General features: G+C 43.9%; 1 protein-coding gene, 1 long non-coding RNA gene and 4 other non-coding genes across 7 annotated transcripts in view; all 6 read left to right on the top strand.

Moving 5' to 3' along the window:
- LOC133953695 (caskin-1-like) overlaps positions 1–19,713 on the top strand; it is a 31,224-nt gene extending 11,511 nt beyond the window's left edge. The window contains exons 4-21 of one of the 2 annotated variants that reach the window (XM_062387741.1): positions 746–891; positions 1,118–1,213; positions 1,579–1,700; positions 1,968–2,076; positions 2,920–3,028; positions 3,404–3,498; positions 4,409–4,523; positions 6,298–6,396; positions 6,487–6,677; positions 7,547–7,628; positions 8,623–8,690; positions 10,452–10,559; positions 11,078–11,179; positions 11,276–11,414; positions 11,738–12,528; positions 12,607–13,243; positions 13,968–14,598; positions 17,531–19,713. In XM_062387741.1, the coding sequence (XP_062243725.1) occupies positions 746–891; positions 1,118–1,213; positions 1,579–1,700; positions 1,968–2,076; positions 2,920–3,028; positions 3,404–3,498; positions 4,409–4,523; positions 6,298–6,396; positions 6,487–6,677; positions 7,547–7,628; positions 8,623–8,690; positions 10,452–10,559; positions 11,078–11,179; positions 11,276–11,414; positions 11,738–12,528; positions 12,607–13,243; positions 13,968–14,598; positions 17,531–17,627 (3,737 nt within the window). In that variant the 3' untranslated portion in view covers positions 17,628–19,713. The remainder of the gene's footprint in view (positions 1–745; positions 892–1,117; positions 1,214–1,578; positions 1,701–1,967; positions 2,077–2,919; positions 3,029–3,403; positions 3,499–4,408; positions 4,524–6,297; positions 6,397–6,486; positions 6,678–7,546; positions 7,629–8,622; positions 8,691–10,451; positions 10,560–11,077; positions 11,180–11,275; positions 11,415–11,737; positions 12,529–12,606; positions 13,244–13,967; positions 14,599–17,530) is intronic. The other variant, XM_062387742.1, reaches the window with a different exon arrangement.
- An 872-nt stretch (positions 19,714–20,585) lies between these two features.
- LOC133953725 (uncharacterized) lies at positions 20,586–22,796 on the top strand. The gene is made up of 6 exons (XR_009920714.1): positions 20,586–20,742; positions 21,529–21,640; positions 21,845–21,921; positions 22,115–22,201; positions 22,398–22,470; positions 22,658–22,796. It is a non-coding gene; the product is annotated as an uncharacterized LOC133953725 (long non-coding RNA).
- LOC133954532 (small nucleolar RNA SNORD60) lies at positions 21,676–21,765 on the top strand. Its single transcript, XR_009920793.1, has one exon. It is a non-coding gene; the product is annotated as a small nucleolar RNA SNORD60 (small nucleolar RNA).
- On the top strand, positions 21,961–22,047 carry LOC133954534 (small nucleolar RNA SNORD60). Its single transcript, XR_009920795.1, has one exon. It is a non-coding gene; the product is annotated as a small nucleolar RNA SNORD60 (small nucleolar RNA).
- Positions 22,239–22,326, top strand: LOC133954535 (small nucleolar RNA SNORD60). The gene has a single exon (XR_009920796.1). It is a non-coding gene; the product is annotated as a small nucleolar RNA SNORD60 (small nucleolar RNA).
- Positions 22,509–22,592, top strand: LOC133954533 (small nucleolar RNA SNORD60). The gene has a single exon (XR_009920794.1). It is a non-coding gene; the product is annotated as a small nucleolar RNA SNORD60 (small nucleolar RNA).
- Positions 22,797–23,286: the final 490 nt, after the last annotated feature.

Raw genomic sequence — 23,286 nt, 5'->3', positions numbered from 1 at the left:
TGTGGTTTGTGGAGCTGGTGACGATGCTGCTGTGTGTGATTGTGCTGTTCCCACCTGAGCTTTGCATCACGTTGCATTTCCTGCCTGGCTCCAGGATTGAGTTCAGTCCCCTGCAACGTTCTCTTAGGTATAGTTAAGCCACTTATTGGGGTTTCTTTGTGTTGCCCTTTCTCTGAGAGCGTTTTGTCTTGGACGTCTCTAGAGTATGATGCTTGCAGTACTGTATGCCCAGGGTCACGAAAGGTCACAAGCGTGTCAAGCACAATGAGACAGCATTTCCAGGAGGGACAGTGGGACTCTGTGCCAAAATCTATTGCTGCAAATAGACAGACATTACAGAGACGTCACAACTGACCATTATCGTCATTTTTAATTTAACTACTGATTGTTTTCAATTAAACATTTAGTTTATAGATTGTGACACAGTCGCAAAAATGTACATCACAACTTCACAGAGACAAGAATGAGGTCCAAACAAGTCCAACCCATAGTCCAAAAGTCTAATACTGAAACTGCTGATTCATTTTCTGTAAATGTAATACTAAAGCATATATCTACTTGGGTCTTAAGTCTAAAAGTCTGTTTATACCTCTGTCTATACGTTTATTTTCAATTTCAAGGGCAGCACTTGGAGTTTAATTAGCTCTTCAGCTATAATTGGCTTACCAGAGAAATTAGTAATGAGAACAATGTGTGTGTGTGTGTGTGTGTGTGTGTGTGTGTTTGTGTGTGTGTGTGTGTTTAGGGATGCGACCTCTGCATTACGCTGCGTGGCAGGGGAAGACTGAACCAATGAAAATGCTGCTGAAATCCGGGTCGTCAGTCAACGGACAGTCAGATGAAGGACAGATCCCTCTCCACCTGTCAGCTCAGCATGGACACTATGATGGGGTAACTGAGTGTGTGTGTGTGTGGGGGGGGGGGGGGGGGTCTGTAAACTGTAGGAGTGTATTTTGAGATGTTAAGTGTCCACAGAGTGAGGAGTGTTATGTTTGCCTGATAATGCATACACGATTTGTTGCTGTTACAAGTCACAGAATAACGTGAGATGTGTGTGTGTGTGTGTGTGTGTGTGTGTGTGTGTGTGTGTGTGTGTGTGTGTGGCTGTGTGTTACAGTCTGAGATGTTGCTGCAACACCAGTCCAACCCGTGTATCTCAGATGCAGCTGGGAAAACACCATTGGACCTCGCCTGTGAATTTGGACGTGTTGGAGTGAGTCGACATTCTCAGACATTAACAACATATTTTTCTACAGAGCCAGATGATGCGAACATATCTTGAATGCCTATTCCTGAACAAGAAGTAAAACAGTAAAAAAAAAGTTTGATTTCATGAAAATCTTAATTAATAAAATAAAACATATCAATAGATTAAAAAAACACACAAATAATCTGCAGCCCTAAGACAGAAGCCACAGTTTCTGCTGTAACTTTTACAAATTTGAAGGTTTTTAAATCTAACTTTGCTGGAGATCTCCTTCAGAAGTGGTTGTTTACTTTGTGTACTTACTGACCTGTTTATAAAAGTGAGTCCTTGTAGCTGGTGTGTATTTCATCCTGTGTATCTCTGTCGTTAAGGTGGTGCAGCTCCTGCTCAGCAGTAACATGTGTGCAGCCATGATAGAGCCGAAACCCTCCGACCCCAACGGAGTGTCACCTCTGCATCTCGCTGCCAAGAACGGACATATTGATGTCATAAGGTCTGTAAAACGTGTCTTTTCAGTCCCCCCCCCCCCCCCCCCCCTCAGTATGTCAGTCAGTCACATGTCCCTCTGACGGCTTGATCTAGTCTAACCTTAACCTCAGGGTCACCACTGTGGCTTAAACATCTGTTTCAGTCGGCGGGAGATGTATGCCTTATAATTGTATTTGTATTGTATTTTCTTCGATTGTATTATTTTATACATTTGTTTCATGAAAGATTCCATTTGAAGAAAAGTTTGTACCGTCATTATTTTGTGCTGCAGGTTGCTGATTCAGGCGGGTATAGATATCAACAGACAGTCCGAGTCTGGCACAGCCCTACATCAGGCTGCCCTCTGTGGGAAGACGGAGGTAGTACGCCTGCTGCTGGATGTAAGTCTGTCTGTCTGTCTGTCTGTCTGTCTGTCTGTCTGTCTGTCTGTCTGTCCCTCTCTTTGCACGTCAGTCTTTCATGGACTGATCTGTGTGATTCACTTTGAACTCCACTTGTTACATGAAGCTGGAGCTGAGAGTCTTCTCTTCTTCCTGTCGTGAGATATATCAAACCAGCTCCGTTTTGTTCTTTAGTCTGTTTTCTACCTCTTCACTGGGATAAGACTTCTGATGATTAACCCTGCCTGTTCTCCATCTTCTCTCTCATCCTGGAGTATTTCATGTTTTGAAGTTATTGCTGAGGCAGCACACACACAACAAATGTAAGCAGCAGACAGGTCCACACAGCCAGACTGACAGAGAATCATGGGTGGATTATCAAACAGCTTCCACCAGACCAAGGCTCAGGGCCCTCGGGCCAGAGCCTCTGTGTGAAGTGACTGTTAATATGTCTTACTGTGGAGCTGCAGTAAGAAGACACCAAATGGCCATAAAGAGATGCTAAACCACAACAAGGAGACAAAATAATCACCACAAAGGGATGTAAAATTGCTACAAAGGGACACCTAATAAAATGAACATTTAGAGATACAAAGTGACAATAAGGAGTGAAAATGGCCGATAGGAAACCAAGAAGGATCACATAGAGACACTAAACATCAACAAAATTAACAAATAGTTACACAAAATTAACATAGAGCAATGCAAAACTACCACAAAGAGAAACATAAAAACCACAAAGTCCCAAATTGACCTAAGATATCAATGCCACAATTGCTCCTGAACCCCCCGCTCTCATAATTCTGTATTTAGATTTGTCATGTCTCCTCCACCTCCATCCAGAGCGGCATCAGTGCAGGAGTGAGAAACACTCTGAGTCAAACGGCGCTGGACATCGTGAACCAGTTCACCACCACACAGGCCAGCCGGGAGATCAAGCAACTACTGAGAGGTGGGTACACAAGTGCATCCACACACAATCACACACAATCAGTTTGACATATTGAGTGAATATTTTTGGAAGTACTATGCATATATTTAACACAATGTGGTATATTTCCATTCTTGATGCAAATAGTGAATACACCAAGAATAGTGTTGAGGTAGAAGTTTCATGAGTGAATTGTATTATACACAAAGTATGCCTATTAGAAATACTGCTGATGCATTAAGTATCGATCTTCACACCTCTTCTCCCCAGTTGCTCTTCTTTTTCATCGCCTCATTTCTGCTCTGCCGTACTGAAAACCTCTGCTGTGCTCCTGTCCACCTCTTTTAACCTCATTCATCTGCGCTGCTCGCTCTGACTTCGCTTCTTATCTCGTAGATGCTTCAGCTGCAATGCAAGTGCGAGCACTGAAGGACTACTGCAACAACTACGACCTAACCAGCCTCAACATTAAAGCCGGGGATATTATCACGGTACATATAACGCATTTCTGAACCTGTTCTCTGTTTTCGTGCAGAACTAATTCCTTTTAGTTAACTACAGATGTACTAAGATTTAGTACATTTTTTTTAACATTGTTGTTAACTGTAGCTTTTTACTAAAGTCTTAAAAGGATAGTTCACTGAAAATGAAAGTTCACTCATTACCTACTCACGATGGAGGTGGAGGGTGAACTGGGTTGAGTCCTTGAGTGTTGGAGACTCAGGGGGTTGAAGCCAAATCCAATAGAATTGAAGTGACTGGGACAACTTCTTCAGACGTGATATAATAATCTAGGCCAGAGGTCTTCAATAGGGGGTCCGCGACCCCTAGGGGGTCCGTGGGGATACTGCAGTGGGTCGTGAAATCTTTGGTTGATTAGACTATTTTTTATATATGTGTATTTTTGGGTCCAACCAATTGTTTTTCCCCAAATTTAAATGTCTTTAAACACACATTAACATGAATCCAACATATTTTAGCAAACGGATAAATGGAGGCAGAAGATGTTATGTTTCAGTCAGCAATGCACACACTGCAGCTTCTATACCTAGCACATGTTTAAAATAAAAACTTGAAGATATTAACCTGTGTATTATTTGAATAGCTTAGTATTGAATGCACAATAACAGGGTAGCTATGTTTATACATGGTACTAGGCCCAGTTTAATATAAAACACAATTTTATACATTGTATGTAGTAGGGGGTCCCTGCTCCATCTCTCCGTCAGTTTGGGTGTCCTTGGCCTGAAGAACGTTGAAGACCTCTGATCTAGGCTACTATCAACACAGAAATTACTTCACACAATCCCAGCAATGCTAGTGGAGCCCAATCCAGATAAATGCTTCAGAGCCGTGTTCAGCTCGTACTCTTTGTAATCAGTGTTTGTGTTGCGCTGGCAGGTTCTGGAGCAGCACTCCGACGGGCGGTGGAAGGGCTGCATTCACGACAACCGCACAGGAAACGACCGCGTGGGCTACTTTCCCTCCAACATGGTGGAAGTCATCAAGAGGGCAGGTGACCACCCACATCACAGCTGTGTGTGTTTGTGTGCGGGTGGGAGGTTGCGTGAGTGTGTGTGTGTGTGTGCGTGCTTTTGCATGTGTGTGAGTTCAGCAGCTGGTCTGTAGCTATAGCCGGTCATTAGTCGTAGATAGCTGCAGCATCATCGGCCCCCCCTCCTCTAAGGCCGCCCATCTGTTTTCCCAACCTGTCAATCATCTCCATTGATCAGATTCTTCCCCCTATTGGCTGTTGACCCCCCTCCCTCCCTCTGTCAGCCCCTCCCTTATAAATCTATCCTGCCTGCTCCACTAGATTGTGATGCTTTTTTCAATATTGTTTGTTTTATTGCCGTAATGATATTATATTTTAATTTATAAAGATATATTCCCTGCGGATATATGGATGGATTCTTTTTTCTTCATATTTTGATTTCAATCAGTTATTATTTATTTGATTTGATTATTTATCTGATTAGATTTGTTTTGTTTCAAGTTGACTGATCAGTTGTTGTTGTTGTTGTTGTTGTTTTGCACCTCCTTCCTCCTGGCTCATGTCCAGGCAACTCCCCCTCCCTGCAGTGCCACACCCTCCTGCTCCGCAGGCCCAACCCTTGTCCCATTGCCTCGGTCAACGGGCACTCATACCCCCCCACCAAGGTCCTCCCCCTGCATCTGCCCTCCCCTCCCACCCCTCACTCCAACACACAGTCCCCCCCTCGGTTCTCCTCCTTCGGGTACGTTCCTCTTCCCATCTCTCCTCCTTCTCTCTCCTCTCCTCAACTGTCCATTCCTCCTCCTCCTCCTCCTCCTCCTCCTCCTCTCTCCACTTCTCAGGAGCAGCAGAGTCAGACAGGTACATACTGTAGTAGCACTCTGAATCATAGATAAGCATCCTTTCTACACTGTTTCCCCAGACCACATATAGAATATATTATCTCTATTACATCTGTTTGTTCCAGCACTTCACTGCACACACATATATACACATTTATGATCTGCAGAAATTTGTATTTAATATAGAACATAAAAAGGGGCATCTGAATATGTTCTGTATTTAAGGATCAGTTCACTAAAGACATTTCCCCACTCACTCATTGTGGTGGAGATAAATTTCCTCTTGCAATTTATTTCATTAGGAACTATTTTCCACCAGGGATTTTTCTAATTTACCAAAATATGAGTCTGTTTGCTTTCATTTCCTTTTTATTATATGTCTTTACGGATATTACCCTGAAAGAAATCCCATTAGCCGGTCATTGTTATAGCAAAGCTTCATTGCAATTTGTGTGAACTGACTTTTTAAACTCAAATACTCAAAGTTAAGGCACTGTTCACAGATCGAGAAGCATTTTTCGTACCACTTTATAGCTTTTTTCTATAATTTAATCTGAACAACCGTAAAGATGATGTTTCAAATAAGTTCAAGGTGTTTTAAGAACACCTTCGTGTTGTGCAATTAAATGAAAATGAACCTGCCTCACTGTAGAATTTCACAAGTCTTAAAATTATAAGCACTAGGAGGTGTTCCAACCTCGTTTGACTAATGTTTACGTGACAGCACAGGTGAGTGAGTGTATCTTTGTGAGCCTGTTTGCTTGATGGTGTTTATTTAAGTGTTAAACACATTTATACATGAAATTTCAATGCACATATCGTCAAATAAGTTAATCAGTCACTGCATTTTGGGGTTTAAAGAACGTCCTGGAAGAATAGATTGAACAAATTGTCAGGACATAACAAACGTGCATGTGCGTGTGTGTGTGTGTGTGTGTGTGTGTGTGAGACAGGTTCGCGGACTGCAGAGCCGAGTCCTCAAGGTTCTCCAACCCTGGGACACCAGAGCAGCACCAGTGAGGATATCTGGGTGCTGCGTAGACCTCTGGCAGGTAAAACTGTTTATTCCTCTTTATGTTGGTTAGAATGTGAAACTGCGTATTTGAGGAACGATGCTGAAATGTGTGTGTCTGCGTGTGGAGGTGGCGAGCGCAGTGGCAGCGTGGGCAGTCTCGGCAGTATCCGGTCATCAACCAGCTTGCAGAGCTCCGGAAACACACACGTACTCACCACCCCTGCACCCAGTCCACATCCCTGCACCCAGTCGACAACAGGAGTCAACACACACGGCCTCAACGCTCCGGGCCTGCACGCACAGGCTGAGGGCGTAAAGGTAAGAGAGGCCTCGTATTCGTCTCGATGCATAGACGTGCACCTCAGGTTGCTACTGGAATTGTACAGAACATCAAGCACATCGTTTCTGGGAAACAACAAAAGAAACAAACACAAGCTCTAAGTTAACCACAACTCTGTTTCCTGCTCGGTTTGTTTTTTTCCGTTGGAGGGATCAGAATCTCTTTCTGTTCCGCAGGAGACCAGCTGCATGAGGGCTGTGGTTACACATTTGAAAAACAAATGAACATCACACACTTGCCAGCTCGGGTCAAAATAGTCAAGTGATAGAAACACGGGTTGTTTGGTGCATCGTTGATTTCAGGTTATCTTGGATTGTCTTGTGTTGTTTCATTTTATAATCCATGAAATCAGGCCCCCTGCAGGTCTGATCTCTTTAGGGCATTCTAAATTTAGTTTTATGCCTCAAAATAACTGTTCCATGTGTGTGTCGTGGCACCCAGGAGAGCTCGGTCCGCCACGTCCCAGCCGTCCCCTTAAATTCAATCGAGCTGCACCAAATCGCTCACACTCAGATAGCAGTTCGCTAAATATATCTGGATCTTGGGGCACATTCAGGACATTTCCTACAATTTCATTTAATTTCTCAGAGAAAAATCTAGTGAAATTAAATGTGTTGTCACAAGGGGACTCTTGGGCCTTGGTGGAGGTATTTCCGCAATGCCAGTTTTAGTAAATTGCAGGAGCTGCCACAGGAAGCCAGAGTCGGCCTGTTACATGTGCAAACCGGCTGAGTCACAAGGCACTTCTGGGTTTCGAGTGATTATGCTTGAGTGTGCGTTTGTGCGTGTATACCCTGGTGTATAAGTGTGTGTATGAGCGTATTTTTGTGTGTTGTCATGTTCCCAGCTCCTGGCCACTGTGCTTGCCCAGTCGGTTAAAGCAAAGGAGCATCTCCTGGAGCAGTCGCAGTCTGTTGAGCAGTCAGCGAGTAAGCGCACACACACACACACACTCACACACACACTCACCCACACACCACATAGATACACACCACAGCGAGGCAATGTCTTCATTTAAAGAGACATTTTTTCTGGAGTTAAAGGTTTGCTCTGCTGCTGACTGATCAAATGAAGCAGAGATACAACAGTAACTCCAAACAGCCGGGGACAGGTCGCACTTGCTTGGGACATGTTGTCTAATGTTCTCAAACAAATTAATCTGTATATATTTGAAACAAAGATGTTCTTATAATAAGCAGAATAAAAGTGGAGTAATTTGCCTAAACAGACAAAGCAACAAAAATCTAAATAATTCAGTGTGACATCCATGAAAGAAAAGGCAAATAGGATGATATTAACGGGGGGGCATTGGCCTTATAATGAGAATAACTCAACGTACCGTTTTTGTATTATATTTGTATTGTGTGAGGTTTGACTTGTAACTTTAAATTCTCACAAGGTAATAAGAAGCTGCAATCAGGGCCTACAAAAGGTCATAAAGTTATAAGATGTCTGTAAAACACAGAGTTAGAATGTATTTATATGCAAATACAGTTTATTCTATGGACGATTATGAGGTGTTGCGGTTTGGGTTTTGTTGATTCACTTATCCCACTTTTAAAATAAAATAATTTCACAGCACCGTCATGTGCATATTTTTAATCTGCTGTAATTTGCTGCTGTCTAATCTGTCTAAGTGACATGTTGGGAAACAGCTAGCAAAGCTCTAAAGCTGTTTCCACATTATTATGAAAGATTTAATCAGCAAGACAACACCATCTCCAGGCTTGGCAGCATTTTAAGAAGCAAAAGATTATGGACAATCACGTGTTGCTATAGATCTTACTGAGGGATGAACGTTGACAATAAGAAGATTTGAACCGCAACAAGTGAATCACCTAAATTTTCCCTCACTATGAAATATAACACATGTCACTGTTTTCTTCTCCTCTTTCTTTCATTGTCTCCTCCGTTCACTCCAAGGCTCCTCCAGCTGCACAGTTCTCGAACAGCGGCCGTTTGAGCGGAAGGCCGAGGAGGATGATGGGAAAGTGAGTTTTTGGATGGCAGATTGGTTTCCTCTGTGGACTCCTCTCTCCTGTTGCTCATGTTTCCTCTCAACCGGCCCTTTGGGTTGAGAGCACTACATCTACACACGGGTGGGGTTCAGGCGGGGGGGGGGGGTTCTCCTGCACCTGAACAGACGCCACCCTGACGATGGAGCATGAAAAAGTGTGTCGCCATGGAGACAGGCAGAGCAACAGACACGAGTCCGTTGCTGTCTTGCCTTCTGTCTTCCCCCCCACCCCACCCCCCCCCCCAGCAGCACCGTGTGTCCTGTGAAGCTGAGGCTTAAACTCTGTCTGTGTGGACGGGTTGCCAGGCAGGGTTACGATATGGAAGCAAAAGCAGTTCTTAGTCGGTCGTCATCGTTTCCATTCAACACTCTCTGACAGTCATTCACAACTAGAGATGAAGTCAGAGAAGCTACAACCACGCTGCGTCTTTAATATCCAATATGTGACACTTTGTTAAGTATCATAGGTTTTAACTCGTAAACACAGTTGACAAAAATATCCAGAAAGCAGGAAACACAAATAATAGACCACAACACATATGCCTACAAACATGATATATATATATTATAATCAGTTCTTACAATTTTACAGGGGCTTTTACGAGGTTTTATTATTATTCAATATATTATGTATTCATCCCTGTCATCTCTTCAAACAAGGTGTGGGAAATAATCATACAATTTGGAAATGCAAATATGTTTCCATTTCAGCAGATAATTCTTACGTTTGTTGTGATACGTAAAGATTTTAACAGTGTTGGACATACTGATTATTTAAGGCAGAATACGCAGCGGGTTTAGCGTCATTTCTAGTTTGCTATCACCATGAGATCTTCCACACTGTGGTTTCCACCACTACACACTATACAGGTCAATGGATGTTTATCTGCGGTGCTCAAATCAGTGAGAAAATAAATTCTTTCCATAAACTGAAGCCTCAGGCTTCACAACCGCTGCTGTGAACACTTCACTCTAGTTTTACTGTCAGTATTAAGCTGTTGAATACAAGTGAAACAGTCCAGATAATAGGATGATAGCAAATACAAGTTGGCTGGTATCAGATTTTCACTCCCCAGCTCCTTCTGTCCACATGTAAAAGTGTCAGATTGACTGTTATATATATATATACATATATGCATATATTATCAACCAAATAAATATAACATTTGTTTTATAGCTTCTGAAGATTTTCAAATAGAATGTTTTAATGCTTTGAGCACCTTGAATGAAACTCCATTAACCTCCAGTCTCAGTGGTAGAGATCTCAAAGCTTCTGCAAATAAATCTGCATGGCTGCTTATCACTGGGAAAAATGGGGCCATGATTTATTGTCATTTAATTATTTTATTCTCCAGTGTGTGTCTTTCTATTTATACCAACCTTTAGTATTCCTTACTGTGTAGTGGCAGTCTGAGCATTAATGAGGGCAGTATCTGTCTTAGAATTTGTGTCTGTCGGCGTTGTGCAGTGTTACAGTTATATTGTTCTGTAAGTTAAAGACGAGCTGGCTCTCTGTTATTCCATTATTCTACTATGTGTAAACACTTTCTAGATTTTGTTGTAGAACAGGGCTAAACTCTGGAACTACTGCAGATGCTTCCCTGCTGTTTTCCAGACAGTTTGCTCTCCGGCTGCTGCACTGTGTTCTAGAGTAGGTGTGTGTGTTCTGGGCTCTAGAAGAACCTTGCAGGCTCTTCCAGGAGCCGGCGGTACCGTTCTGTGTTCTGTGTTCTAGAAGCAGGCAGTAGTGGCGTGGCTGGGTGAGTTTCAGCTGCAGTTCTACACCACCCACTTCCTCACCGCGGGATATGATCTAGACACCATTAGCCGCATGACCCCCGAGGTAAGGTCATGACCCTTGACCCCCTCACGCCCCGCCCCTTGTCTGTCAAGGCTCCGCCCAGATCAAATCAGCTCCCCACTGACCTGGACGATGTCATCATGAACCCTCCTGTCTCTGTCACCTGACCCCCCCGGTGTGAGTCCTGAGCCTCAACCAGTCACTTCTCATTCTCCGTCTGCTTCATTTACATACCTGTGTTCACACATGGCCACGTGTTCCAGCCCGTGCTGTAAACGCTACTCTGTGTTCGTCCTTGAGTGTGTTTCCTATGCATGTGTTTGTGTGTATGTGTTTGTTTGTGTGTGTCTGTGTGTACTGAAGCAGACACAGTGGTATGACGTGAACCCCCCCTGAGGGTGGGGGGGGGACACTTCGAAGCTAAACTATTCCTGAAGGCCAATCACACACAGCTCACGTACAAATGTCAAACGCCGGCTTAAATTGGTTTACATGAAAAAATAACACCTACTGTTGGTGTGTTGACCTTCTGATGGGACTAAATGTGCTTTGCGTTGAAGGACCTGACGGGGATCGGGGTCATGAAGCCTGGACATCGAAAAAAGTTAACGTCAGAGATCAGCAAGCTGCCGTCTACGGACTGGCTGCCGGACCACAAGCCGGTAAGACTCTATTCTATTCTGTATTTTGTGGGCTTTTTTACATTGTGTGCCCATTTTTTGTGTTTCACTGTGTGTGTGTGTGTTTTGTTTTTTCAGGCCAATCTGGCAGAGTGGCTGTCTCACCTGGGTCTCAGTCAGTACTACCAGGTTCTGGTGCAGAATGGATATGAAAACACTGACTTCATCTCTGACATCAGCCTGGAAGATCTGCAGGAGATCGGCATCACTAAGCTGGGTGAGTCACAGATAACAAAGCAACCGGAGGTAATGAGCGAATTGTGGATCAGGTAGTGGGTTGTCCACTGACCTAAAGGTTGTTGGTTTGATCCCTGGGTCGTCTAGTCTGCAGGCTGAAGTGACCTTGGGCAAGATACAGAACCCTGAATTGCCCCTAATGGCCGACTTGTAGTGTCAAGTACTTTGGTTAGGACTGGTACAGTACAAAGGAGTATGGTGATATCCGAGTGTTTGCCTTCAACCAAATAAAGCTTTTATAGAAGGTGTAAATAGGTTTTTAACATCCTGCATTCTTCTCCTCCACACCACTGCCCCCCTCAGGCCATCAGAAGAAGCTGATGTTGGGAGTGAGCAGACTGAAGGAGCTGCAGAAAGGAGAAAGTGGTTCTGAGCCTCCTCAGAGTCCCTCCACGCCTCCGTCCAGCCCGGGTGGCAGCGACAGCTCAGAGCCACGGAGGGAGGCCAGGAAGCAGAGGGACGGGGCCCCGAGCCCGCTGGCCAAACCTCGTCCAGGTCCCAAGCAAGCACAGACCCCTCCCCAAACTCCACCACAGACCCCCCAACATGTCCGAACCCAGCAGGCCTCCCCAAGGGCTCGGCCGCGCCCCTCCACCCAGGTGGCTGCGGTAGATTCTTCAGTGCCGCTGCTTCGGCTGCCCAGCGAGGAGGAGGAGCGACGAAGGACTCACAGTCTCATTGGCTCAGAATCAGACTCTAGATACGCCACCGTGTGCCGCAGCAGCTCCGCCCGTACTGCTGCCTCCAATGACGTCACGGTCAACCGCAGCCAATCCTCTGTCACCCTCCGCCCCCGTCGGAAAGGTCGGCCCCCGACGCCACCTAAACGCTCCTGTTCCTCTATTACAGGGGGTGACGGGGAAGGGGAGGGGCAGGGGGAGGGGCTGCTGGGGCTACCAACCTATCGAGAGCGGCGGGCCAGTGACTGCGGCGGCCTGGGATCAGCTTTAAGAGCTCAGGAGTCAGGAGGCCTGGAGAGGTCAGAGGGGGCTTCGGGGAGTGTTCGCAGCCTGGCTGCCATGCTGGAAACCTCAATGGTGGGTGGAGCCAAAACCCTGCCAAAGAATCTGGGAAGCAGCAACAGCTACCTACAGGTGTGTGTCAGGGACTGAGAAGTGTTTACTATCTTTTTACTGCAAAATATTCATGTGTAACAATCGTCTGATCCTCAGGTGAGTCCGCCTGTACTCCGTCGCCAGGCGCACGCAGGAGGCCTGGGGTCCGAGGAGGACGATGCCCTGAGTCGCCGCAGGACCATCTGTGGACCGGAGGGTATCCCTGGTGATGAAGCTGACCTGGTACCACGGCAAGCAGCCCAGCCGCGTCCAGAGCCTAGGCCTCGCTCGACCGTGGTCTCCTCAGCAGCAGAGATCACAGACGGCACCGTGACACTCCGTAGGAAGCCGCATCCCCCGTCAACAGACTCTAAAGCACCAGCATCAGAGGCAACCGGGTCAGAAACCATACGCAGGAGACCACGCAAGTCAGAGCATAAGGAAAATGCCGTTAAAAGCAATAACCATTCGGACTCTCCGAGCAGTCCCGTCGATGGCAGCCGGAAAAATGGAGGCCAGGTGCAGCAGAACGGTGGCGTGGTCCTGAGGCAGAGGCCCGCGTCTCAGGTGTCTGATAGGACGGAGCCCAACAGTGAGAGCTGTGAGTGGATGGAGGCCAGGAAGTCTCTGAAGCCGGCGGTCTCCCCCAAACCATCCACAGTCGCACTGAGAAAGACACAAGCTGAACCCCCAACACCAACACGCAGAGTCCCCATACCCGGGCCTGATCACGCTGAGAAGGCACAGAGCCCTGGTGAGACACACACATATACTCAAACACACAAAACACACACACAAAACTCTCATTTAGTCATTGAGTTTATGTTGGACAGAGCAGATTCTTCTTTCATCATCCTTATCATCAGAATCATGAATTATTTACTGAGAAGTTTGTGAAAATGTTATAAAACCTCTTTTGTTATAAAATATTTGATGAATTCCAGGATATGGCACCATATTTAATGAATTCTTTCTTGGCACATGTCCCATCATCCTACCAAGTTTCACGGAAATTAGTCCAGTAGTTTTTTGCGTTATCCTTCCGACAAATAACAAATAGACCGGGGAAAAATCGTAAGTTATTTTGCGGAGGTAACAGTGAAGTGAGAGCACTGCTTCGTTGCTGAAACACACAAGTGCAGTACTACAATACAAAAAGTACTGGTGCAGTGCGCTTTATTATCCTGCCCATTGGGAACAGGTTGTTTATTTGGCCAGTGGTGACTCTCGTTGCAGCTTTTCTTTCTGAAATCATAAAAGTGACCTGCAGCAAGTAAACATCAGCTCAGTTCACAAAACCCTGAATATTGAACATATCGTGTTTCCAAATCGCACCAAATTTGACACTGCACTTCCTTGGGCCCTTAACGATGCACATGCCAAGTGTGATGCTGAGAAGATGAACACTTCTTGAGATGTAAGTTACAGACAGTTATGTGAAATATCTAACAGCACCGTCTCTCTGCCTCCCTGACCAGAGCCGAAGCGAGTTCCTCCTCCTGTGTCTCCAAAGCCCCGCGGCCCCCCAACAGCACCCAAACCAGGCAAAGCAATAGTAGCCTCGGCGAACATGAGCCCGGGCTCTGCGGCCACCAGCCCCACCCCGGCCCCCAAACCCTCCTCTCCGCTCTCCGCTGCCCCGCTTCCAGCTCCTGACACCACCTCCGGCTCATCCCTCTCTCCAGGCCTCCCTCTTACATCCCCCTCTCCGGCCCAGAGTCCCTCCACCCCGTCACCACACCCCGTCAAACCTCCACGCTCCTCCATCGCCGGGCTCTCCATCGACTTGATGGGAGTACAGGAGGAGGAGGAGAGGAAGAGGGAAGAGGAGAGGAGGAGGGAGGAGGAAGAGCGGAGCAGAGAGAGGGAGCTTAAGAGGTACAAAGAGCAGGAGGAGGAGAGGAAGAGAGCAGAGGAAGAGAGACAGAGGGAGGTGGAGGAGACGCCCTCAAGGGAAGAAGGAGCGAGAGAGGAGGTGGAGAGTCAAGCGATGGGAGCGGAGCAGGAGGAGGAGGGGGCTCAGCATCGTATGGAGGAGACCAGCGCCTCCTTGGCTGCAGCTCTTCAGGCTGTGGAGCATAAAATCCAAGAGGAGGATGAACAAAATGAGTGAGTATTTATAAAGTTAATCATCATATTTTGCGATGGAATGTACCATTCATATCTTACAACAATCTCCTGGGGGAAATTCCTGGCATCCAAGCTGATGATGAGATGTTCGGAGCATAAATCAGCTCTTTCCTCAGATTGTGGAGCCTCAAAGAGAGAAGATTTATTTTAGACATTCAGTTTTATGGAGGTGTTTGTCCTGAGACATTCTACGAAGCAGGATTTTGTATGTTAGCGAGGTAACTTCAGGTTTAATCCTGGGTTTTCTGGGCTACAAAGCTGGTTCAGTTCTCACATCACCAAGAACAATCCAACTACTGACCAATCAAATGACTGAACTGCCAGTCGTCATTCTACAGGATCCTGGCAGGGACAAAAAAAGTTGATGAATATTTCAAATGATTAAGAGCAAAAGATATTTTTTATAGATGAGTCGAATGGTTTTGATCTCCCATACTTCTCATGTGTCCTCTCTGGTTTCAAAATAAAGTTCATCGCAGTGAATAAAAATTCTATAACCACTATCGCATAAGTATTGAACAAAGATTCTTTGCTTCTCAAAAGACTTACTGACAACTTTGAAGTTTTTAATCTCTTATTCTGTCTTCTATTTCCAGAGAAGAGAAGATTAACTTTACTGTTCTGAGGAAAATTTATCTTGCACATAAACTTCATCTTCTTCTAAAAAAAACATGATATACAGCACATGCACATTTCTCTTCCCTATATACACGCACCAAATCCTTTTCTCTAAATCAAAAACTTATCGAGGCTTTAAAGTCATGCTGCATTTTTGGATTCTTGTAAAACTGTTTATTTAGGTGACAAGTCGAACCTTTAAAAACAGAAAAAGGTCAGTTTTCAGTCACATTTTCAAAAACCTGTGCAGAATTCTCATCATATTTTAAACCACAGATTGTAAGTAAAGATGGACGACACGACAGCTCCTCAAAAGTGACACCAAAGCATCTTGATCTCCACCTGGTGGCTGGCTGCGGCATATATCCTAAACCCCATCATGACCTGTAAAATCAAATTGTATTTTCACAAAGATGTTTATGGTTCTGTAATTTGTTCAACTGTGTGTCTGGTAAGTTTGCACGAGTGACAGCTGATTGGCTCGAGGATATATGTCAGTGCTTCGATTCCTCCGCTCCACACCACAATCACCACCGTGCAGACGCTGGCTCCAAATGGAGCAAGATTCCAACGTTCATAGGAATAATTTGGCATCATTTCTGGATAGTGGGAGGAGGTGGAGACGTCTATTTTTACATCTCCCAAGAAACGTTCAATCACTGGGTGTTGTCGGACAGATGGCGTTCACTCCGTTCTACTGTTGCCAAAGTTTTCTGTCTCCACAGCTGGAGGAACATTTGGACTTCTGGGTCAGTGGTGCAGTGTTTCGTCCTCATTTGCAGAAATAAACTGGTTTAAATTTACCACAGCTCTCACTGGTGCCTCTGGCAGGCACCTTTACCATAGCAACGGTTGCTGAGGCTGACGTGCACTGTGGTATTCTGGGCCTAATTCCTCCCCCCTAACAAACAGGGTGGAATATATAGGAATATAGATCTCACCTATTGCAAGTTAGTCACAGTTTTAAATCCGTCTAAATCTTTGATTACCTTGGTAAAAGCAACTACATAGAATTTCTTGCGGCAGCTTCACAATAAAAGTCCCCTGTGTTTGTGCCGGTAATCATTTTGATGATAAGCAGCAGAAGGAAATGTTCAGTTTGAATAAACAGAGACTTAATGCAGTGGTGACGAAGTGTAGAGAGAGAGAGAACAGGAGGCACTCAAGCTGTTTGACATTAGACAAAACACTAATGTGTGAAATGGCCAGACTGTCACTGCCAATAAAAAATACTCTCTACAGAGATAATGACTGGATGTAAATACTTTTAATGTTTCGCTGACAACGAATGGGTTTTGATTTCAGGATAAGAATCTTTAAAATGAATGTGTTAGTTCCGGTGATGAATCTACGGAGGATTATTCAAAGTGAGTTTCAGCTCATCGCTCAGCTGTTAATCAGTTTCACCGTTTTAGATCCCGATGATTCACGCAGCTGTTCCAGAAGCCACTAAAAAAACAACTGCTCGGCACCAGGCAGCCTCCACACACAGTTAGCAACACACCAGTGAACGAGGTGGAGCGTTGAGCAGCTGCAGACCCAGATGTTTCTCTCAGGAGTTCGTGGAGATGAACTCCAGAATGAGCCTGTTGCTTTTGTAAATACTGGATGTGTAAATCAGTAATTGTTGGTCAATGGTGGAAGAAGAACTTGGTTACCTAAATAAACCACATTTACCACATTGTAATAGTCATGTTGTGCATATAGTATTAATACAACTTCAAGTACCTCAGATTGGTACTTAGGTCCAGCACTCAAATAAATGTACTTAGTTACTTTCCACAACTGTTTACTCATCAACTTTAAGATTATGTCTCTGTTAGAATCGGTTACTGTAGGCTTTTTAGATGATTAGATTAGATTCTACTTTATTGTCATTGCACAGTACACGTACTTATACAACGAAATGCAGTTTAGCATCTAACCAGAAGTGAAAAAAAGGCAGTAAAAGTGCAGATTATTGTGCGTATTTCAAATGGAATGTAAATAAATAAGTCATGTACAGTAAGAACTATATATGGAATAATACAGTATTAACAGGTATTGTATGATATAAGAACTATGAGCAAGATAAATATATGAAAATATATAAATATGAATATACTATAGGCGGGATAATACAGTAGTAAAAAAAGTAACAGTGTAGTGCAAATGTTCAAATGTTTTAGGAACACTGTGGCTTCTATGAGAAGAAATATTTCAAATTCTGATTCACAGTAAATGTCTAATCTGCTGTTATTGTTTCTTCCTCGTTAGCAGCTAAACTCCTCCTTGTTTTTCCTCCAACTCGCAGCTCCAACTCCAGCAAGAAGTCGTCAGTCTCCATCTTGGACGACATCGGCAGCATGTTCGACGACTTGGCGGATCAACTGGATGCAATGCTCGACTGATCCCCGGCCCGCACCTCATCACCAACAAGCCCTTCCCCCTCTCCCCCCTCCTCCATGTGTAGGTACATCCAGACAGCAGCTCCCCCACGGCTGGACGCTGATGCTCCGAGAGCGTGTGTGTGTGTGTTTGAGAGCGTGTCCCTCTGGTGCGAGCGCTTCTCATGTAGCCTTGTACAGTCAAACTGTGGAGGGAGTTCCTCCTAACCTGGTGCAGTAGCTCTGTAGTCGGGCCTCCCAGTGCGAGGAGGCCGCTCCCACACAACCTCTGACCTCTGCAGCCCAGCGAGCAGCCGCCGCCACCCTGGGCTCAGACGGCGGCGTGGACCGAGAAGCACAATCATTTTTCCTCATCCTTTGAAACTCTACAGACTCTGGCAGAGACGCTAACTCAGTCAGACAGGGAGACAGGCAGATGAGCATATTGCTTGCAAAAAATAAGCACATCAACCGACAGACAGGCAGATAGACAGACAGACAGACAATATGCATACAGATGAGAATTTTTAAAAAGCACATGGAAGCAGACAGGCCGCTTTCCGAGTCTGTCTCACTCCTGCGATGTCAACAGGATGCAATTTTCCAGACGAATCGTAGCCTCTGTTTCTCTTCTGTGTGAGTGGAGGATTGTGGGTAGCTGCACTTCCTGAGCTGTGTGTTGTCTCCGTTCATGTGGCCGTTGTTGCTGTTGTCGTTATCGTTGCCGTTGTTGTCGTTTAAAGAGTGTGTGCGTGTGTATTTCCCTGCTGATGCTCATGTCAGTGTCCTCCCACTCGTACAGTAGTTGTACTCATGATCAGAGCGACGACATAGATGTGTGTCCAGGAATTTTTGGGACACACATACACAAGCATATACATACACACACACACACACAAACATACATATTGCATTTTTTGTAATCTCGCTGGTGTTCTGTTGGTGTTTAGCTCCGCCTATGGAGGTTTGCTTGGAAATGAATACACACACGCACATTACAAAGAATGACACGCACACAGACATTACAAAAAAATGACACACACACACATTATAAAGACTGACACACACACACACACACACACACAGACATTACAAAGACTGACACACACACACACTTTCCAAAGACTGACACGCACACAGACAATACAAAGACTGACACACAAACATACGTAACAAAAACTCACACACACATCCCATACTGACACGCACACATTTATACAAGCACACTCATGCTGTGTATCCCTTTGTCCTGCTGCAGTGAACAGTGTTTTTAAAAATTAATCCTATATTTCAATGCTTTCTATAGTACATCCAGTATACATACATACATAGAGTTTATAATATATCTGGGTATTTGAGCTTTTAGAGCTCCCTCTAGTGTTGGTTAGTGAAACTGCCTCCAATCTGCCCCCACTACTGTCTCATCCTCTTTCTTTTTAATCTCCCTTTGTGTCCTGTCCGTTAACTCTGCATCTTTCTGTGCCTTGGTTGTTTTCTTTCGTATATTCTAAATATAATTTTATAAGTTTTCCTCACCTTAAAACCTTTTTCTCCGTTTCCTCACGAAACCCCTCGCACCTTGTTTGTCTGTGTGTTAGCTTTATAGTTTGACTTGTGAGTCCCTCAGTATATGATCATTGAATTCAGTCGCCCTGTCTGAAGTCCTCCTGTAGCCATTGAGAAGCCATGTTTGAGCCCATGTAAGCCCCTCTGTGTGCTGTTAGACGTCGGCTCTGCTCCTCCTCGGCTCCCCCGGTTCCCAGTGGTCCCACATGCAGGCCCGACAGTGGATCGGCCACCGGTGTTCATCCCAATGAAGAGTCTACGTGTATTTTTATGCTCTTTGAAAACAAAGATATATTTGAGAGACAGATGGTTCTATGTGAATAAAAATACAAAATAATAATGATAATTATAATAATGATAAATGGTAATTCTAGACGTTGAATCGAGGTGATCTGATTGAGCCTGTGCATTTCTGGTTGAGTTCTGGATGTGTTGTGACGGCTGTTGTGCCGTGGTTGGGTTTTAAGGTTGTGTTTCTGCTGTGGTGATGATGATGCATTTCTGTACAGCTGTGATCAGAATAAATGTGTAAATTAAACCTTGAGCCTGGTTCTGTGAGTGTGTTTCTTTTGTGTCTCATCCAATAAAAGACTATTATTATAATATTGATATAGAAAACTGTTGTTGTTGTTTGGTATGAATGGCACCATGACATAAACAAGATGACAAAGCAACCTTGATTTACACCCAGGTCATTTCACCCATACATGATTGTTGAACATCAGAAATTCAATAGCTTTGGTGTGGTTGGGCTTGGAGATTTTGAACAATAGGAGTTTTTGAAAACAGAAAGGCTACATATTTGGCCGTGTAAATAAGATGCCAAAACATTACATATACTACAATTGAGAAAATACACAAGTTGACAATGAATAAATGTAATAATAATAATAATTGCCTGTTTGTTTCTATACACTAAAAACAATGGCTATAAGAACACTTAACAACAAACAATAATAATCTTGCCTTAACCCTCTACCTCATGTGATAGTCTTTGTTAAACTAATATCAATATCATCACATTTATGTTATTATTTATTCAAATAGAATAAGAACACTATCATTTAATCTGGAACTTATTTATTTAGCATTTTGTGGCTGCTGATGAATGAATGTGTGGTGGCTGTTTTTTTTACATTTTAAATGCACACAACTGTAGGAGCACTCATATGACCTCTACAATGACAAGAAATCTTTCTATTCTACTAAAAGAACTGCAGCTCCCATGAGGCTTTGAGGCTGGCTATACATCTAAGGCTCATGGGAGATGTAGTTGTTCCGTGTTTCACGCGGCAGTGGCGTTAGAATAAACGTTTCCCGGAAGTCCCATATCCAGGTCTCCGCCAATCACAACGTCCAGAGTACACACAGCCCGGAAGTGGGAGGGTCTTTCTTCTGGACCTCAACCGGATACGATCCCTGTTTCAGTCTTTTCCTCGCAGCTCGTGGATGTGAACGGAGCCGAGATGAAGTCTGAGTAGTTTAATCTTCAACTCTTCAACGAAGAAGACTTGAGGATCCACAGTTTCCAGTCCAGTGTTTCCATCTGGATCCAGAGAAGCTTCTCCAACAGGTGGGTTTCATGTTAGTGACACGTGGAGGAGCTCAGCTGCCATGTTGCTCTCTGCAGCAACACGTGGACGGTGTGAAGACAGAGCTGGAGGGGAGAGTTAAATACAGTAACTCATAATACTGCTACTAGTTAAAGCCTATTTTTGCTCTGAGGAACTTGCATATGATAGATTAAATCCAGATATTTCTTCACACTTATCAATCCAAAGTCTACATTTAAAACCATTGTTGGAAATTATGAAGGCCTACTTTCAGGATAGATTACTTCCTATCAGTTAGTACTTATACTTCAGGGTTCCTCCAATCCACTGGAGTCCTGGAAAGGTCGATTCTTGAGCTTCTATTAATCGATCTCTACAAATTTACAGGGAGTTAGTTATATAACCAAGCAACTTTACTCTCCGGTTAAGTTAAGTTCCTACAATCAGATGAGGACCACACTGAAGTTATATATTGTGCTACAAAGAAAAGCTCAGTTCGTGTCTAGTCATTGAAAACGAGAAATCAAGCAAGAAATATTTGTATTGTCCTTGAGTCAGACCTGAATTTCCTGAAGTTAATTGATAATATTGTACCTCTGGCACCTCAAACAGGGACCAGTGCATATGTTTATAATGGTGGATTTGGTTATAGATCTAGTTATGAGGTTAAAGAAAAATGGCTCCTGCTTTAGAATCTTTCTTCATCATTGATTTTCCAGAGAAGCCGATAACCATGTGTGAGTTGCAGATCTTTGTTTTTTTAAATGCTCATGTCTAATGATCCTCTTTCCCTTTTGTATTTACAGAAATGGCTGAGGGCAGGGAGGAGACAGGTGCATTCTGGGAACTCAAATCCCTCAGGGACAATGTGAAGTGTCTAGATCCAAGTTGAACGGGAACGCGTCGCCTGTGGAGCTGGTGAGTCCTGGTGTTGATTGTGTTGAATGATTTCTAGCCTGTGATGACAAACTTAAATTAACTTTTCTGACACCTACTATGAAAGCTGCACTGCAGCTTCTGATTCGAACTTTATTCTGAGGCTCAGTTTTCAGTAAATTAGACATAACTTATAAATTGTCACTTTTCTCAATATTAATGTTTATATTTCAAACCACTTCCCAGGTGAGAATGAGGAGGCTTCAGATCTGACAGGACAAACAGCCTGTTTCTGACCAGACGAAGAAGCTGGTTGATGGATGGTGAGTTCATACAACACGTTTGCATTTGAACACTTTTGTAGCCGGTGATGACCAACCAAACTATTTTCTGACACCTACTATGAGAGCTGCACTCCAGCTCCTGATTCTACATTTTCCCTGAGGCTCCAACAGTAAATACATTTAAACATGTGAGAAGTTTTCTTTGTGTTAAAACTGAGCTGCTCTGTTACAGGTACATTCATGACTCGCCACAGAGTAAATAAAGACTCTTGATGCTCCTGCTGATGACCGATGGCTGCCGATCGGGTTTATTTTAAAGGTAAGTCAGTCGGAGTTATGTTGAATATTCATGGTACAGCCGGTGATGACCAATCAAATTATTTTTCTGACACCTACTATGAGAGCTGAACTCCAGCTCCTGATTCTAAATATTCTCTGAGGCTCCTAAACTAAATGTATATAAACATGATGTTAGTAGTTGATGTGGGTTAAAACTGAGCTGCTCTCTGTTACAGGTACATCCATGACTTGACCCACAGTAATTTAAGACTCTTGCTGGTGTTGCTGCTGATCTGGTTTATTTTATTGGTAAGTTGATGTGTGGATATGTTGAACATTCATAGAACAGCCGGTGATGACAACTAATTATTTCTGACACCTCGTATGAGAGCTTCTAGCTCCTGATTCTAACTTTATTTAATCTGAGGCTACCATGGATCATCGTTTTTTCCACTCGTGCCAAAACCATGTTCTAATTTGTGTTTGTCTCTTTCAGATTTCCACAAACAAAACATGCAAATATACTCAACAGCCAGAAGACTGCTGCTGACGAGCAGCACAACAGACCTGAATGAAGAAAATACAAATTGTGATGTTTAATGAAATGCCAAATAAAAACTAATAATACAAATACAGTAATGGCTTATTTATTTAGCACCATTCATACAAGACATAGCTCTGAGCGCTTAACATACTTTTTAGATAAGTTATTTATATGAGAACAGATTTAAAGAAAGTACATATTTTAAAAATGAATTTACCAAAAACTTTGCAGCTACTGAAGACTACGTATATTCATCTGATGCTTGATATGTTTTGTATATAATCATGTTCCGAGTAAAAACTATTTACATACAGCACAATGCACATACAAGTAGCCTCTGTGAAAAGAACAAGCAGACATACAGCGAGACCTGAGTAGCTTTGTTTTCCATTGTTCTAATTTGTTTCCACAAACATAATATGCAAACTTATAAACTCTGGATGTATACACAGGGATACACAGCATGAGTGTGCTTGTTTCAATGTGTGCGTGTCAGTATTGGATGTGTTAGTTTTTGTTACATGTGTGTGTCAGTCTTTGTAATGTGTGTGTCAGTCTTTGGAAAGTGTGTGTCAGTTTAT

Source organism: Platichthys flesus, chromosome 5, assembly GCF_949316205.1.
Source record: "Platichthys flesus chromosome 5, fPlaFle2.1, whole genome shotgun sequence".
Classification (NCBI taxonomy): domain Eukaryota; kingdom Metazoa; phylum Chordata; class Actinopteri; order Pleuronectiformes; family Pleuronectidae; genus Platichthys; species Platichthys flesus.
This window is presented reverse-complemented; position numbering and strand designations above follow the sequence as displayed.